Raw genomic sequence first — 16869 nt, 5'->3', positions numbered from 1 at the left:
TGCAAAATCAACTTCAAAATCGTCTAGAATATCGAAGCACATGAATGTTTCTTGTGCTCGATTTCGATGTTGAATCCAATCTTTTCCGCACGTCAATGCTTCGACCATCTCCGGTTTCAGGCTGCATCTTCTATCGTCGATGATCCGGCCCGCGCTGCTAAAAGCCGCCTCAGAGGACACAGTTGAAACTGGGATGATGAGGATGTCTTGTGCCATAGATGACAAGATCGGAAACCTCCTCGCATTCTGCCTCCACCAAACCAAGAGGTCGATGGCTTCGTCGTCCGACCTGACCCAATCGTTCCTATCGTACTCTTGGATCTCCAGATGGGACCGTGCGTCGGTTGCGCTTGACCTCGTCTGACTTGTCCCAGCTTCTTGTTGTTGAGGAGACGGGCTGTACGCGGGCGCGTTGACGAAGACATTCGTGTATTGGTGTCTTCTCAGATATTGCGTCTGTGATTGAGAAGGTTGCGCTCGGTATTGCGGTAGAAGTTTCGCCTCGTAAACCTTGAAAAGATCAAAAAAAGCTTGCACGATCCTCGGAAGATCAAGTGCAACGTAATCTTGGTCCACAAAATGGTTTCTTATGTATTTCAAAAAAAATTTTAAACCTCCAATTTTACATCGGACGTCTAGAATGGCTCCAAAACCGTATAGTAATGGAACCTTTCCAGCCCCCCAATATTTTAAAAACTTTGCTGTCATTGCTTGAATAGAATCTTGAAAAATAGTTTCGTTTTTATTTTTATCAAGATGCACAGCTATTGCGGTCATAGTATGAAGACCGAGAAAAGAAGTGGGAGTGTAAACAGCAGAAAGATAACAAGTTTCTTTATAAAAAATGTCGAGAAAAGAAACAAATGATTCAGCCATCCTAATATCCAAATCAGATATAGCGTTTTCGCCATGTACGCTGTTAATGTAAGAAACAATAACATCGACGTAACGCTCGGATAAGAAGTTGGTCAGCATAAGAAAGGTTGAATTCCACCTAATTTTGTTATCGAGGTGAAATGTGCGTTCTTGAAGGCCGTTTAGTCTAAGCCGTCTCTTAAGCTCATCTACTCTAGAGGTTGAACTATTTATCCAACTTATGTAATTCCTAATCTTGTTTATCGAAGGGTCGTAACTAGCGGCTCCGGCTTGAACTATGAGGTTGATGATGTGGGTAGCACAACGTTGATGTATAAGGGTTTCGTCTGCGTTAAGTTTTTGGGTCAACTCCCTAATCATGGCGTTGTTGCTAGTGGCATTATCTAAGGTCACAGATATAACCCTATTGTTCAAACCCCACTCAGCTAAAACACTAACTATGATATCTAAGATGTTCTCACCAGTGTGAGAACCTTCTATCCTCCTAAACGCTATGATACGTTTGTTCAGGTTCCAATCGTCGTCTATGTTATGGACTACAACGCTCATAAAGTCCATCTTAGATTGACCGGTCCATATATCCGATGTTAAGGCTACGCTATATCTACCAGAGGATATTGAGTCTTTCATTTGTTCCTTTTCTCCTAAAAACCATTTTAGGATATCGGATCTCAAGGCTTTCCTAGACATTAGTTGTACGTTTGGAATAAAAGAACTAATGAATCTAACAAAGCCTTGAGATTCGATATGACTAAAAGATTGATCGGTTGATACAAAATATTCAACTAAATCACGTCTAAATCTTAAAAGATCGATGTTACTTACTTGGGTTGTAGAGGCTCCAGATTGTGTCCCCCCCTGGCAGTGTCTGTGATGACTCCACAATAGCGACGTCCCAACTCTAGTGTTATGAGCGCTAAAGATTTTGCCACAAACGTGACATTTTCCGGCTTTTTCACCGTTGGCAATCACCTCTTCAAAGAACGTCCAGACAACAGACCTCGCTCGACGTCGTGATGCTTGTGCTTGTTGAGGTTGTTGTTGTTGCGGTGGTTGTTGTTGTTGAGGTGGTTGTTGTTGTTGTTGTTCTTCTCGGGCGCGTCGTCTTTGTCGGGTATCCTCTTGTTGCTCACGTTGTCGAGGTCGTGGAACTTGAGTTCGAGGCTGAGGTGGTGGCGGTGGGACGTCTTCTTCTTCATCCTCCTCCTCCTCGTCATCATGTTGTTCATTTGGATCTTGGGTTTCGTCGTCGTCTTGTTCTTCATTTGGATTTTGGGATTGATGATAATGTTCCTCGAACACTTGAAACTCTTGAAAAGCGGCTTCGGATGGCGGTATTTGTGCTTGATATGCTTGCTCGGGATCCATTTGAGGATAATATGGCATTTGTGTGTTTGGAATTTCGGTGAAATCCGAGTGGTGGAAAGTAGGAGCAACATAATTTGGATCAAATGTGTATTGAGTGTTTGGGTCGGGGGCGTTTTGAGACAAGTGCAACCAATTTTCTTCAAAACGGTGCATTCTTTCACCTCGGGAAGCTCTTCCCCTTCGACCCCCTCGGTTGTGGGATGAAGATGCCATGATAAAATATAAGCGTATGAGACTAAAAACGAGAGAAATTGAGAGAATTCGAGATTGAAATTGAGAGAGAGTTGAGAGAAATTGAGAGAATTCGAGATGATGTGAGAGAGAGTTGTGAGAAAAATGAATGAATTAGGGGGGTATTTATAGATTTTTGAGATAAGTGGGTAAAAAATTGAATTTTTTTTTTCACCCGAGCCCCCAACGACTATATTTCCAACGGCCATATCCTCAACGACTCTATTTTTTCGGCCGTTGGATCTTTGATCCAACGGCCGAGATCAAAAGGCAACGGCCATATTGGCTAGCGGGACTAACGGGACTCCCGTTTCCCGTTAAGCACAGTAACGGGAGCGGGAGTCCCGTCCGTTGCCAGTAACGGGAGTCCCGCTCCCGTTACTGTGCCTAACGGTAGCGGGGATTCCGTCCCGTCCCGCTACCGTTAGGCCAGGTTTAGTCTGAGCATATATATGTTACCACCAAGTAAAAAAAAAAAAAGAGAACACGAGGTTTTGCTCTCGTTCGCGAACACCCGAAAACAATCCTCTCATCTAGTTCGCTCTTGAGTCATTTTCTTATTTCTTTATCGCGGGAGCCAAGATTGTGTTATAAAAGTTCTGCTAATTATTTATGACGCATTTGCTAAGCTATTTTCTAAAATCTGGTGGAAGAGTAAAATAACACCGTTGCTATAATAAAACCATCCAACGAAACATTTAACTTTCTCATTTGATTTTAACATTCAAATTTCACAATCGGTCTATTACTCACGCAATATTGTAATTTACCTTAACATATCATAGGTAAATAACTAGATTAGTAATGGTCGTCATTTAATCGCATTTCAGTAAAAAAAAAAAAAGTACTATATGTTTATGCGATTTCTCGGATAACATTTATGAGACACGTGTCAGAGTGCGAGCTTGCGACGTGTCTTGATCCTGTTTTGTCGGGGTCGTGTTTCTTGAATTCTTGAGAGGTGGTGAAAACTCTTCGTTCTCTTGAGAGCTTCTGAGATTGGTAGATGTCTTCTAATTGCCTTCTTTGTTGGTCTCGTCTTTTCTTTTTTCTCTATGTTGGGTAGTCAGGTTTCACTCATTGTATTTCTTTTTCTCAAAGAACAGTTGGGTCCTTGATCTTCGTATATGGGTTGGGAGAATTTCGGAGTTGAGAGGATTTTGATTTAAGAGGATTCTGGGTTGAGAGTGAATTGAGTTGAGAATGAGTTCTGAGTTGAGCTATATTTATAGAGTATTAATCTTGTCGCTTGTCGCTTGGCGCTTGGCGCTTGTCCCTTGTTGCTTGGCGCTTGACGCTTGTCCCTTGTCGCTAGTCCTTTGTCGCTTGTCCATTGTCGCTTGCGCTTGGCGCTTGTCGTTTGGCGCTTGGCGCTTGTCCCTTGTCGCTTGTCCTTTGTCGCTTGGCGCTTGACGCTTGTCCCTTGTCGCTTGCGCTTGGCGCTTGTCCCTTGTCGCTTGCGCTTGGCGCTTGTCGCTTGTCCCTTGTCGCTTGTCCTTTGTCGCTTGGCGCTTGACGCTTGTCCCTTGTCGCTTGCGCTTGGCGCTTGTCCCTTGTCGCTTGCGCTTGACTTAGTCATGCGTATTTTTAGCTCGTTTGACTAAATTGTGCTTTTTATATTGTAACGTCGTTTTAGCAATTGAGATGCCGTTTTTACCATAAGAAAAATGACGGTATAACATTAACCCCTCAGTTTCGCGTACGACTTGTCGTGCGGGAAACTTTGTAGTCTTGTCGGCACTCTTTCTTTTTGTTTTGTTTTATTTTTTATTTTTTGAGAGATCTTGACGTGGCGAGCTCTCTATTTTTTTTGTGAGAGGTCTCGACGTCGCGAGCTCCCTATTTTTTTTTGTGAGAGGTCTCAACGTCGCGAGCTCTCTATATTTTTTTTTTGAGAGGTCTCGATGCCGTGAGCTCTCTATTTTTTTTTTAGAGAGGTCTCGACTCCGCGAGCTCTCCATATTTTTTTGTGAGAGGTCTCGATTCCGCGAGAGCTCTCTTATTCTTTGTGCTCTCTATTTTTTTTTGTGAGAGGTCTCGACGCCGCGAGCTCTCTATTTTTTTTTGTGAGAGGTCTCGACGCCGCGAGCTCTCTATTTTTTTTGTGAGAGGTCTCGACGCCGCGGGCTCTCTATTTTTTTGTGAGAGGTCTCGACGCCGCGAGCTCTTTATTTTTTTTTGTGAGAGGTCTCGACTCCGCGAGCTCTCTATATATATTTTTTTGTGAGAGGTCTCGACGCCGCGAGCTCTCTATTTTTTTTTGTGAGAGGTCTCGACTCCGCGAGCTCTCTATTTTTTTTTAGAGGTCTCGACTCCGCGAGCTCTCTATTTTTTTAGAGGTCTCGACTCCGAGAGCTCTCTTATTCTTTTGTGAGAGGTCTCGACTCCGCGAGCTCTCTATTTTTTTTAGAGGTCTCGACTCCGCGAGCTCTCTAATTTTTTTTTTAGAGGTCTCGACTCCGCGAGCTCTCTATTTTTTTTAGAGGTCTCGACTCCGCGAGCTCTCTTATTCTTTTGTGAGAGGTCTCGACTCCGCGGTCTCTCTATTGTTTTTAGAGGCCTCGACTCCGCGAGCTCTCTATTTTTTTTAGAGGTCTCGACTCCGCGAGCTCTCTTATTCTTTTGTGAGAGGTCTCGACTCCGCGAGCTCTCTATTTTTTTTAGAGGTCTCGACTCCGCGAGCTCTCTATTTTTTTGTGTTGGCTTCTTCCCTCGGGTCAAAGTCTTCAAACATTTGGGCTTTGCCGCTCTGGCTCGGAAGATCTTTTCCGATATGATATACAGCCTCTATCCTTCCGTCATATTTCTTAGTGGTGTCAACATTTTTGCTGCGGGACCCTTGGACGTAGCACATTCTTGAATCCGCCTGATTTCCTTTCATCACTCCAATCCCCGATGCTGTCGGGAACTTCATGAGGAGGTGGTATGTCGAGGTGACGGCACGAAGTTTATTGAGCGTCAGTCGGCCTATAATGATGTTGTGGGCAGAGGGACGATCTACAATCAAGAAGTTGACTAATCGTGTGGTTTGAGCTTCCCCTTCTGTTCCGAAGGTAACCGGGAGACTGATGGATCCTTCTGTGTAGACGCGTTCTCCAGCGAATCCGAAGAGCGGGGTCTTGACCGGGGTTAAGTAGATTTCGCCGAGTTCCATTCGCTTGAGGGCCGTTTTGAACAGGATGTCGGTGGAGTTTCCGTTGTCAATGAGGATTCTCTTTACCATGTTGTGGCCACCTGCGCTTTAACAACGATCGCATCGTTATGCGGGTGCATTACTCGGAGTGCTTTCTCCTCCGTGAAGCGAATTGTTTCGTATGGAGTGGTTGGACATTTATTTTCTGTAAGGTTGATATGGTGGGAGTGGGCTTCCCCAGTCGCTGCTCATGCGTAGTTCTTTCGCTCGTGGGTGGTATCCCCCGTCTCAGGTCCACCAAAGATGGTCGTTACGATGTTAAGCGGGGTGTTCACCGTATTTCTTTGAGTGCCGCGGTTGTGGTCATCAGTGGCGGGTCTCTTTCCGCGGTCTTGTTGCTTGTTGGTTTGAGTGGCCCGTCTTCTTTCAGCGGCATCTGGATTGGTGACCATCAATAGGACGAAATCTTTTAATTCTCCATTTTGGATGAGGTCCTCGATCTGTCTCCTGAGTTGAATACAGTCGGCAGTGAGATGGCCGTGATCTTTGTGGAATTCACAATACTTCCTTTTATCTCGCATGGGCTGCGGGTTGGTGAACATGTTCCTATGCAATGAAAGGATCCTATTTGGCGTGGTTTTGAGCGGAGTAAAGTCTGCGTTTCTTTGGAACTTCTCAGCAAGCAGGGGTCGTGGATTTGGCAGGGGACGGACGTCCGAGACCGTGACTGACGTGGCCCGGTTCTTCTTTCTTCGTAAGTCGTTGTCGAATTGTTCATCTTCTCTCTGACAGCTTTCCATATCGTTAGCTTTTCGACTGTCGAGGTATTCGTCGACGGAGATATCCTGGGTAGCGCGAGTGATGAGTTCTGACATGGTTGTTGGTCGTTGTCTCACCAATGATATCAGAAAGTTGCTGGTTTTGAGCCCATCGATGAAGGCAAAAATAACATCGCTGTCATCGTACTCATCTACCTTGTTTGACTCTTCGATGAATCTGTTCAGGTAACACTGAAGGGTCTCGTGGTGTCCTTGCTTGATTGTTAGAAGATACGACTTTTCTTTCCTTCGGACGCGTGACGCGGCGAAACGCGTGAGAAATTTTTCTTGAAGGTCCTCGAAAGATTGAATTGATCCCCGTTTTAGCCTTTGGAACCATTTGAATGCGGTTCCGGTGAGTGTGAGGCAGAATGCTTGGCACATTGTCGAGGGTGTTTGGCCTGCCATCTTCATGTTTATTCGGTATCGGTGGATATGATAGAGAGGGTAGGTGCTCCCATCGTAGAGTGCCATGATTGGCGGGCGGAAATTTCCTACGGCATCTTCGGCGAGGACGTTCGCAGCGAACGGCGAGGTTACTCCTTCGATCATGCTTCTCACGATGGGGATCCTGGTTTGTGCCGCTTGTATTTCTCGTATTTCCTCCCTTAACACATTGAACATGTTGGTTACTTCGCCGTTTCTCCCCTGAGGGACGACAGACGCAAATCATGTAGTGTGCCTTCTTTCGTTCGACGCTTGGTTAATTTGAGTGACAGGTGGCACAAGTGGTGTTTTGGTTGGTGGAAGGGCGGCTTCTTGCGGCTCAGGGGCGGCTTGACGTCTTAGCATCTCCTACCGGGCGTTGAGATGACGTCCTAAATTCATATTGGGTTCGAGACATCCTGGCAACCCGGTACGTCTAGGTGACGAAAAGTGTCGCGTCCCTGCTGTTTGCCACTTCTTCTTCTTGTCCTAGTCGTTCGAAGGCAGACCTTCGCAATGGTTCAGTCATTGCTCCTGCCGTAGAGCGTGCGGTTTGAGGGAATTGTTGTCTTGGTGCCTCATTTTCGTTTGCTCCCGAGCCCTGAGGCTGATCTACCCACTCCGCTTGATGGTGAGGATCGATGTCTCGGATGCTTGGGTCGGGAGCTTCGTCCTGTCTACCTTCGTCGGCGGGTTCCTCGTTAAGTGTTTGTTTTGCCTCATGCCTTTGACCCCTAAGCGGGTATTTTGCGAGCATCTCTCTATTGCTTGGGAGTGCAATGTCATGGCCATCTCTTCTCGCTCCCTCGCGAACTCGCTTGCCAGTAGGAAAACATTGTTCTCGAGGCGCTCCATGCGATCGTCTCGTTCAATAAAGATGGAGTTAGGTGTGGCGGGATTCACCAGGCCGGTGGGATTCGGGTGCAACGACGGCACGGTGCTTGCTGCTGGGACGACACTTGGTGGCGATGTTTCTTGGACTTGGCTATGTCTAGCTTGAGTCCGGGCTCGCGTATGAAGCGCTACGCTTTCTGCCCGTTGAGGGGCGTTGCTTCCAGAAGCGGCGGCACGGTTGGTCATCTTGCGGAGATTCCTTGCGTCGACTCCTGAGTTAGGATTCTCAGGTGGATGTGAGCTTTCCTTCGGATGAGAAAAGAATTGCTGGCGGGAATGTCGTGGTTGTTCTCGAGATCCTCTCCTTCTAGCGCCAAAATGTTAATGCGATTTCTCGGATAACATTTATGAGACACGTGTCGGAGTGTGAGCTTGCGACGTGTCTTGATCCTGTTTTGTCGGGGTCGTGTTTCTTGAATTCTTGAGAGGTGGTGAAAACTCTTCGTTCTCTTGAGAGCTTCTGAGATTGGTAGATGTCTTCTAGTTGCCTTCTTTGCTGGTCTCGTCTTTCCTTTTTTCTCTATGTTGGGTAGTCAGGTTTCACTCATTGTATTTCTTTTTCTCAAAGAACAGTTGGGTCCTTGATCTTCGTATATGGGTTGGGAGAATTTCGGAGTTGAGAGAAAAATGAGAGTTGAGAGGATTTTGAGTTCAGAGGATTCTGGGTTGAGAGTGAATTGAGTTGAGAATGAGTTCTGAGTTGAGCTATTTATACAGTATTAATCTTGACGCTTGTCGCTTGTCGCTTGGTGCTTGGCGTTTGTCCCTTGTTGCTTGGCGCTTGTCGCTTGGCGCTTGACGCTTGTCCCTTGTCGCCCCTTGTCGCTAGTCCTTTGTCGCTTGTCCCTTGTCGCTTGCGCTTGACGCTTGTCGTTTGGCGCTTGCCGCTTGTCCCTTGTCGCTTGTCCTTTGTCGCTTGACGCTTGTCGCTTGGCGCTTGACGCTTGTCCCTTGTCGCTTGCGCTTGCCGCTTGGCGCTTGTCGCTTGCGCTTGACTTAGTCATGCGTATTTTTAGCTCGTTTGACTAAATTATCCTTTTATATTATAATGTCGTTTTAGCAATTGAGACGTCGTTTTTACCATAAGAAAAATGACGGTATAACACTATATGTTCTTCATTCTTTATTCGCCCAAACCATCATCACATATGAATTCTAAAAAGGCTTCAATGTACGTTAGTAAAGTTGATTTAATAATTGTTACAAGAATGCATGCATATGCATGCACGATGGAAACTGTACCTTTTTTTTCTTTCTACCAGCAAATGAATGATTATTAAACACTAGAGAAATACGATATATCATCACACATGTAAAACACAAGCGTACGTAGATCCATTCATTTCTTAACAATAATGTCATTGAGACAAAGCACAAACCTGAACAATACAAGAGTACATAAAAGATGGATATCGAATATTCCATTCGAATTATTCCAAAACGGAAACACAATAAGTAAACACTTACACACTTACTATTATAGTTAAAACTCCCACTCTAATTGTTGGACCAAAACTGCCTCTGAAGATTGGCAACAACATACTTGTCCAACCGGAAAGCCTTTGCAAGGAAATCGGGATTAATCGGAGGCTTAGACCCAAACACCGCGTTAGCGATAGTGATGGTCCCGGGATTCTGGCTCCCGAGGCCGGCGAAAGCCACGGCCGGAACGTGTCCCACGTTGAACTGGAAGTGAATCTGACCGATCGGGAACACGAACACGTCGCCTTTGTTGAGGATCTTCGTGAAGAGGCGATTTCCGTCCTGGTTCGAGGACACGAACCCGACATAGAGCGTTCCCTCGACGACGACGAGGATCTCCGAGGCTCGAGGGTGTGTGTGAGGCGGGTTTTGGCCGTACGGTGCGTAGTCGATGCGGACTAGCGAGACTCCGAGGGTGTTGAGGCCCGGGATCCGATCCACGTTCACGTTCGTCACGTTGGACCCAACCAAGTTTATGGTGCTCCCCGCAATGTTCAGACCCGACGTGAAGAAATCGTCCGCGTTCGCAAGCTTCGGGTTCTTGCAGAATTTGCCGTTCACGAACAGTGCTTCTGAGATATCAAAAATTACGTGTGACCAAAAAAATATGTACTGATCAGGAATTCTAGCAGGTTGAATTATTTATATGAATAGACTTTCAATTAACATTATAGATTATAGTGTGTATATATGCTTAAGAATAATGGCCATATTAGATCCCATGTGAGTTAATTTTTTTAAGTGCGTGCATTATGGCCATATTTAATAACAAATGAAAACTATATATTAATATAAATATTTACATTACTGAATTACGCTTTAAATTATTATTTTTTATTTAAGCTGTGTGCAACAGAAGAAATTTTTTATACTAATTGTTAAAGACACGAATAAATTCGTAATATATATATATATATATATATATATATATATATATATATATGTAATATGTGGTGTAGTGGTGAAGACAGAATTGTTAGTGGGCAAACTTGAAAAAAAATAAGAATGGAAATTTTAAAAAAATATATAATTTTGGACAAATAATATAAAAAATGATATATAGAATAAAAAAAATATAATTTTTAAAAATTGAGGAGACATTGCATGTATATATATATTTATTAGAATACGACCTGCATCGTTGGGATCGTTTACTGCGACGCAGAAGTCTTGGAGAGGGCTTGGGTCATAAGCAGAGGCAGTTGACAAAGTCATTATGGTAAGTGTGACTAGGAATTTGAAGGCATTCATTATTCTCCGAATTTTCTTGGATCGTGTGTGTGTACAAAAATACTAAGATGCTGTACTAGGTATATTTTGGCTGGTTACGTAATTAGTGAGGGATGAAATGTCTTTGAACTAGAATACGTCTATTTATAGATGGAAGCCTCGATCACTAATGTAGTGTCAACTAACACAAACATTAGAAGATAAGAGCTAGGTTTAATATTTAATTTATTTAGTGCAAGTAAGTTGAGTTTTATGTATGTGCCAAGGGGAAATACCATTTCTTCAACCACTATACCCATGAATATATATTTAAATACATCGTGCGTTTTTGCTGCAATGAATTAACGTCGTAGTGGTTATTAATTTGACTTTCAATTTTCTTATTTCTCTGCGTGTATATCAGTTTTGTGCATTCCGGACTGAGAAAGTGAGGGAAGCGAAAAAAAATTCAGAGCAAAATAATAAGGGAAAGCAAAATTACGAACGACAATTAATAGAAAAAAAACGATAATTCAAGTCTAAAGTATAAAACGACAACGGTCCAAAGTGGAAAACGACAACCCAAGTTCAAGGTATAAAACGACAACTCTAGGTCCAAAATGGAAAACGACAACCCAAGGTTCAAAGTGGAAAACGACAATCCAAGTTCAAAGTATAAAACGATAACTCAAGGTCCAAAGTGGAAAAACGACATCTCAAAAGTGGAAAACGACAGCCCAAGTTCAAAGTATGAAACGACAACTCAAGGTCCTGAGTGGAAAACGACAACCCAAGGTTCAGAGTGGAAAACGACAACCCAAGGTCTAAAGTAGAAAACGACATACTTATTAAAGCAAAAGTGAATTAGAGTTGGCTTGTTTTGTACTCTTAAATTTCTGCAGTAATCATCAAGGGTTAAATTTCCCCAAGAATCATTTTAAGCTTGATTTTAAATTTCTATAAATTTTAGAGCCGATCCGTTTAATTTTTACTAATAAATCTACATAAATAATCATACGTTTTTCTCTTCCCCGAAATACCAGCTATCCCATACATGTTTATATTTACCTTTGGCCGATCCAATCCGAAACAAAAATGTTCTGGATACCGAATTCTTTAAGTAAATGAAAGAACATGTGATGAAAAGGTGACGATGAGAAGTTGAAAGTATTCCAACTTATTGTCCAGCCACGAAGAACACGACAATTTTCTACTAATTATATCTTGGTGGCAATTCTCATAATTTCACCAAAACAAGATTCTGTTGGATTTTTTTTCCCCATGTTGACAGTCAAAAGACTGAAAAAGAATTTATTATACGAATGCTGATTATTTGATTTTAGGTATATGGTTTAGCTGGTATATTGTTTTTACTTGGTTTGTTTTAGCTATATACCCTTCTGATATATTAAATTAATATGATCATCGTACTTAAAGTTGTCAATTATTTGTTCCACCAACCTTCGACCAAACCTGCTCTTTTCTTTTATTATATATATATAAAGTAAAAAAAAATATACATGCATACGTATACAAAAGTTATATTTATATTGTCACTTTCTATTATCGGCCAATTTCAATATTTTTTTTGTTTGTTTTTATTTATCTGTTTTCATGACTTTGTATCCAGTTTCTCCGTACGTATAGGAGAAGAATTATGGCCAGTACTCAGCATTCACTATAGTATTACTGTATTAGACTAATAGTGAAAAGCATGCGTATATTATTATTATAAGAATATGCGTAATATGTGTCATTTATGTATCATTGTTTCAGCTTTGAATGATTCAAGTAAAAAACAAGGTTATGGTCTGAGCATACACATGTTACCACCAAGTAAAAAAAAAAAAAAAAAAAGAAAGAGAATACGAGGTTTTGCTCTCGTTCGCGAACACCCGAGAACAATCCTCTCATCTAGTTCGGTCTTGAGTCATTTTCTTATTTCTTTACGCGGGAGCCAAGATTGTGTTATAAAAGTTCTGCTAATTATTTGGGAGGCATTTGTTAAGCTATTTTCTAAACTCTGGTGGAAGAGTAAAATAACACCGTTGCTATAATAAAACCATCCAACGAAACCTCGATAGTGTCTTCTGATTTTCAAAGTTATTATGTGTTGTTATTATTCAAAATTGTAGTCCTCCAATCGTACGTCTACGTTTATTTTCTAATAAATTATTTAACTTTCTCATTTGATTTTAACATTCAAATTTCACAATCGGCCTATAATATATTTCCGGGAGAGAGAAAGATATTTGAAGATCGAAGGATTTGTTTATTCAAGCTTACTCTTGCTTACAATCCACGCTGAGTATATATAGCCCTTCAATGTAACAGTAGCTGTAACAGAATTAGTTACAGATGTTCTAGAGGGAATCCAAGAGAAGCTAATACACGTAAGCTAATACAACATACACTCTAATACTCCCCCTCAAGTTCATAATACTAGGAAGTAGTATTTTGAGCTTGGATACAATCGAGTGTGAGCTTTGACCGCATCTTGATGAAGTTTGGACTTGCTGTAGCCTTTGTAAAAACATCTGCAACTTGATCTACCGACGGCACATGTCTGATTTCAATTTCCTTCCTCATGACCTTCTCTCAAACAAAATATAAGTCAAGCTCAATGTGTTTGGTTCTGGCATGGAGAACTGGATTGGCAGCTATCATGATGGTGCTGAGATTATCACACCACACCTTTGGAGTGGTTGCTTGTGCAACACGCAACTCGCCAAGAAGGGATTTCACCCATCAGCCCTCGATACTCGGCTTCAGCAGATGACCTTGACACAGTGTTCTGTTTCTTAGACTGCCAGGACACGATGTTGGGACCAAGATATAGACAATAGCCAGAAGTTGAACGGAGATCATCATTGTCAGCACCCCAATCTGCATCACAGAAGCCTACAAGCGTCATCTCAGCTTCAGAACACCTCTTCATGTGGAGACCATAATCTGGAGTACCCGCCAAGTAACGTAGAATCCGCTTGACTGCCTTCCAGTGAACTTTAAGTGGATTTTGCATAAATTTGCATACACGGTTGATAGAGAAAGCGAGCTCAGGTCTGGTGATGGTGGCATACACGTTTGGTTTTGCTGAGATTGAGGTAGGACAAGAAGGGGTAAGGACGGGGTAGATGTGGGTTTGGGAGGTGTGTTGGAAGACTTGAGCTTTGAGAAGGGAAACGACAGTTCATCAAAAATCACATCTCTTGCAATGAATAACCTGCCCTTGTCATTTAGACATTTGAACCCCTTGTGTTTTAGGCTGTACCCTAGGAAAGTACATGGTGATGACCTGAAATCAAACTTGTGGTTGTTGTAGGGTCTGAGATAGGGAAAACATAGACACCCAAAGGTTTTCAGTGTAGAGTAATCTGGTTGCTTCTTGTATAACGTAAACAGGGGCATTTGAAAGTTTAGAACTACAGATGGTAATCTATTTATTAAGTATACAACAGTTCTAAAGGCTTCATCCCATAACTTGAGAGGCATAGAGGACTGAGTAAGAAAATTCAATCCACAGTCAACTATATGTCTATGTTTTCTCTCAGAACTTCTATTTTGCTCCTGAATGTGAGGGCAGAGGTGTTGATGATGAATTCCTTGGGAGTCAAGGTATTTAGTATAGGTTCTATATTCTCCTCCCCAATCTGTTTAGACATTTTTTATTTTGTGATCAAGTTGTAGTTCAGCTTGTGTTTTGAAAAGAATGAAGGTGTTTAGAGCCTCTGATTTGATTTTGATCATGTAAATCTATGTGTATTTGGAGAAGCTATCAAAAAGGTGAATATAATACCTATAACCACTACTGGACAGAACAGGAGATGGACCCCAGATATCTGAGTATACCATCTCAAGAGGCTTAGAATGTGTAGTGAATGAACTAGGGAAAGGTGTTTTATGAATTTTACCACGACAACAAGCTGAACACACAAAATGAGAATCTTTATTGACTGTTTTGAGATTACAGGATTGAAGCACTTTCTTTACAATCAGTTCAGAGGGACGCCCTAGTTTGTTATGTCAAATCAAGTAGTCTTTGGAATTAGATTCTTGAGTACAGGTAGTAGAAGCTAAAAGACAAGAAGCTCTTTGCTGTAGAGGTTTGGACTGAACTATAGGTGTGGCTGTTTGTGGTCCACTGGCTGGTGTAGATAAAGGCATTTGAGACGGATCAAACATGTACATGCCAGCTTTAACAATCCCCTTCATTAAAGTAGCTCTGTTGTTGAGGTCCTTGACAACACAAAAGGATGGATGAAATTCAAAGAAGACATTATTATCTTTTGCAAACTGAGACACATACAACGATTTCTTTGTAATCTTGGGAACATGAAGGAGCTTGTTGAGAGTTAGGGTCTTAGATGCAACATAAGGTGAGTTAAAGATAGAGTTTCCAATATGAGATATACATAAGCCCTTACCATCTCCCATGTGAACTTGTTCTCGGCCAAAGAACTCTGACTTGTTGTTGAAGTTTCTGGTGTCAGTAGTGAGATGATTGGTTGCGCCAGAGTCTGGATACCATTCTGATCTAGTGTTGCTGTTGAACCATGCTCCTTCTCCATCATCTGGTGTGGCCATCATCGTATACATCTGTTCATCACTCTGCACATCAGCTTCAAGACCTGTTGGTGAGGAGATTGCTACAAGATTTCCCTGAGCTTTGTTGCCTTGATGTTGTAATTGAGCTGGTCTTGAAAAGCTATGATCAAACCTGTAGAAGCATTGCATCACAGTGTGACCAATTCTTCCATATAGTTGACATTGAATCTTGCTGCCTTGATTCTTGAAGTTTCCTCTCCCTTGGCCACGAGGCTGTTGATTGAAGCTCCTGTTGTAGCTATTGTTGTTAGTGAATCGCTGAGCTTGCTGACTGTAGTTGTTGTAGTTTGACTGATGTGAGCCTCTTCTCCTGTTGTTGTTGTAGCCTTGTCTTCCTGAGTAGGCAAGATTGGCCATAAGACTGTCGAGTGAGAGCTGATCCAGAGCAAGATCATTGTTCCTATTGCGCCGCTGAATGTGTGCCTCTTGAGCTAATAGTAGTGACTCAATCTCATCCACAGTATATGGATCAAGCCTTGAATTCACAGCAACCATGAACGTTTCATATTTAACTGGCAATCCATCAAACACAGCTGTGATATGCTCTTTTGTGGTGATCTCAGTACCTACCATATTCAGAAGATCTATGCGATTCCTGATTTTCAGTAAAAACTCAGTCATGGATAGAGAGTTCTTTTTGGTATTTTCGAGCATAGTCTTGTATTGCGCTTGTTTGGCACGGACTTGAGTAACAAAGTACACTTGTAATTGAGACCAGACTTGAGAAGAATTTTCACAGTTAATGAACCTGGACAAAAGACCTTCTGTCATTGAGGAAAGAAGCCATGACAGGATGAGTTGATCTTGTTGCTCCCAATCCAAGAAAGCGGTGCTCTGGATTCCATTCCTTTCATCGGCCTCTGACGCAAATTCGCTAGGTCGAGGTGATGATTCTGAGAGATAGTTTTGGAGGCGAAGACCTTTAATGGTGGTGGAGACTTGTTTTTGCCAGATCAGAAAATTGTTCTGATCGAGCTTCGATGGAATTGGATTTGAGAAGGTGATCGGCGCGAATTTCGTCACCGGTGGTTGAGCTTGATTGAATTGAGGATTCAATGGCGGCCATGAATTGTTCGGATGATGAGCCGGATTGCTGTGACCTCCCAGAGTTGAGCTTGATCGATCTCCCATGGCGGAAAGAATGATGATCGAATTCCGAAGCCGGATTCAACGCTCTGATACCATAAAAGATTTCTGGGAGAGAGAAAGATATTTGGAGATCGAAGGATTTGTTTATTCAAGCTTACTCTTGCGTACAATCCACGCTGAGTATATATAGCCCTTCAATGTAACAGTAGCTATATCAGAATTAGTTACAGATGTTCTAGATGGAATCCAAGAGAAGCTAATACACGTAAGCTAATACAACATACACTCTAATAGCCTATTACTCACGCAATATTGTAATGAAAAATTAGTCGATCTAAGCTACATCAAACGTTGCAATTGTAATATCTAGCCAACGTTTCGTTTAATTTTCGAATCTAGCCAAATTTGATGACGTGTCATATTTATGTAAGATGGTATTTACTATATTAGCCTTGGTTTGGTTTCAAAAATACTAGCCCACGTTTTGAAACTTGATTTTGTAGCCGAATTTGTTATATTCGGTTTATATTTAGAATTTAAAAAAAAATTCTATACTTGGCAAAGCTGGTTATTGAGCGTTTTTTTTTTCTTTAATGAACATATGATAAATTTACATATGTGCAGGTAGAGCCGATTTCTTTCCTTTCCTTTAATACGCATTTAATACGGTATTTTTATTTTCCAAATTTATTTTCTAATTTTGAACGGGATTTTATCATAATTACGTGTATTCATTAT

The 16869-nt window shown here is 42.0% G+C and overlaps 2 protein-coding genes across 2 annotated transcripts; both read right to left on the bottom strand.

The window, feature by feature from the left end:
* Positions 1-5856: 5856 nt before the first annotated feature.
* On the bottom strand, positions 5857-7050 carry LOC149382452 (uncharacterized). Its single transcript, XM_089601496.1, has one exon. The coding sequence runs from the start codon at positions 7048-7050 to the stop codon at positions 5857-5859; it is 1194 nt and encodes a 397-aa protein (XP_089457622.1).
* A 2009-nt stretch (positions 7051-9059) lies between these two features.
* On the bottom strand, positions 9060-10588 carry LOC149382451 (germin-like protein subfamily 1 member 17). Its single transcript, XM_089630305.1, has 2 exons — positions 10362-10588; positions 9060-9800 (listed from the first exon to the last, which is right to left on the bottom strand). The coding sequence occupies exons 1-2, from the start codon at positions 10477-10479 to the stop codon at positions 9244-9246; spliced, it is 675 nt and encodes a 224-aa protein (XP_089486431.1). The 5' UTR covers positions 10480-10588; the 3' UTR covers positions 9060-9243.
* Between the last annotated feature and the right edge of the window lie 6281 nt (positions 10589-16869).

Source organism: Urtica dioica, chromosome 11, assembly GCF_054948205.1.
Source record: "Urtica dioica subsp. dioica isolate 48M chromosome 11, U.dioica_male_clone48M_v1_H2, whole genome shotgun sequence".
In the NCBI taxonomy this organism is placed as follows: Eukaryota; Viridiplantae; Streptophyta; class Magnoliopsida; order Rosales; family Urticaceae; genus Urtica; species Urtica dioica.
This window is presented reverse-complemented; position numbering and strand designations above follow the sequence as displayed.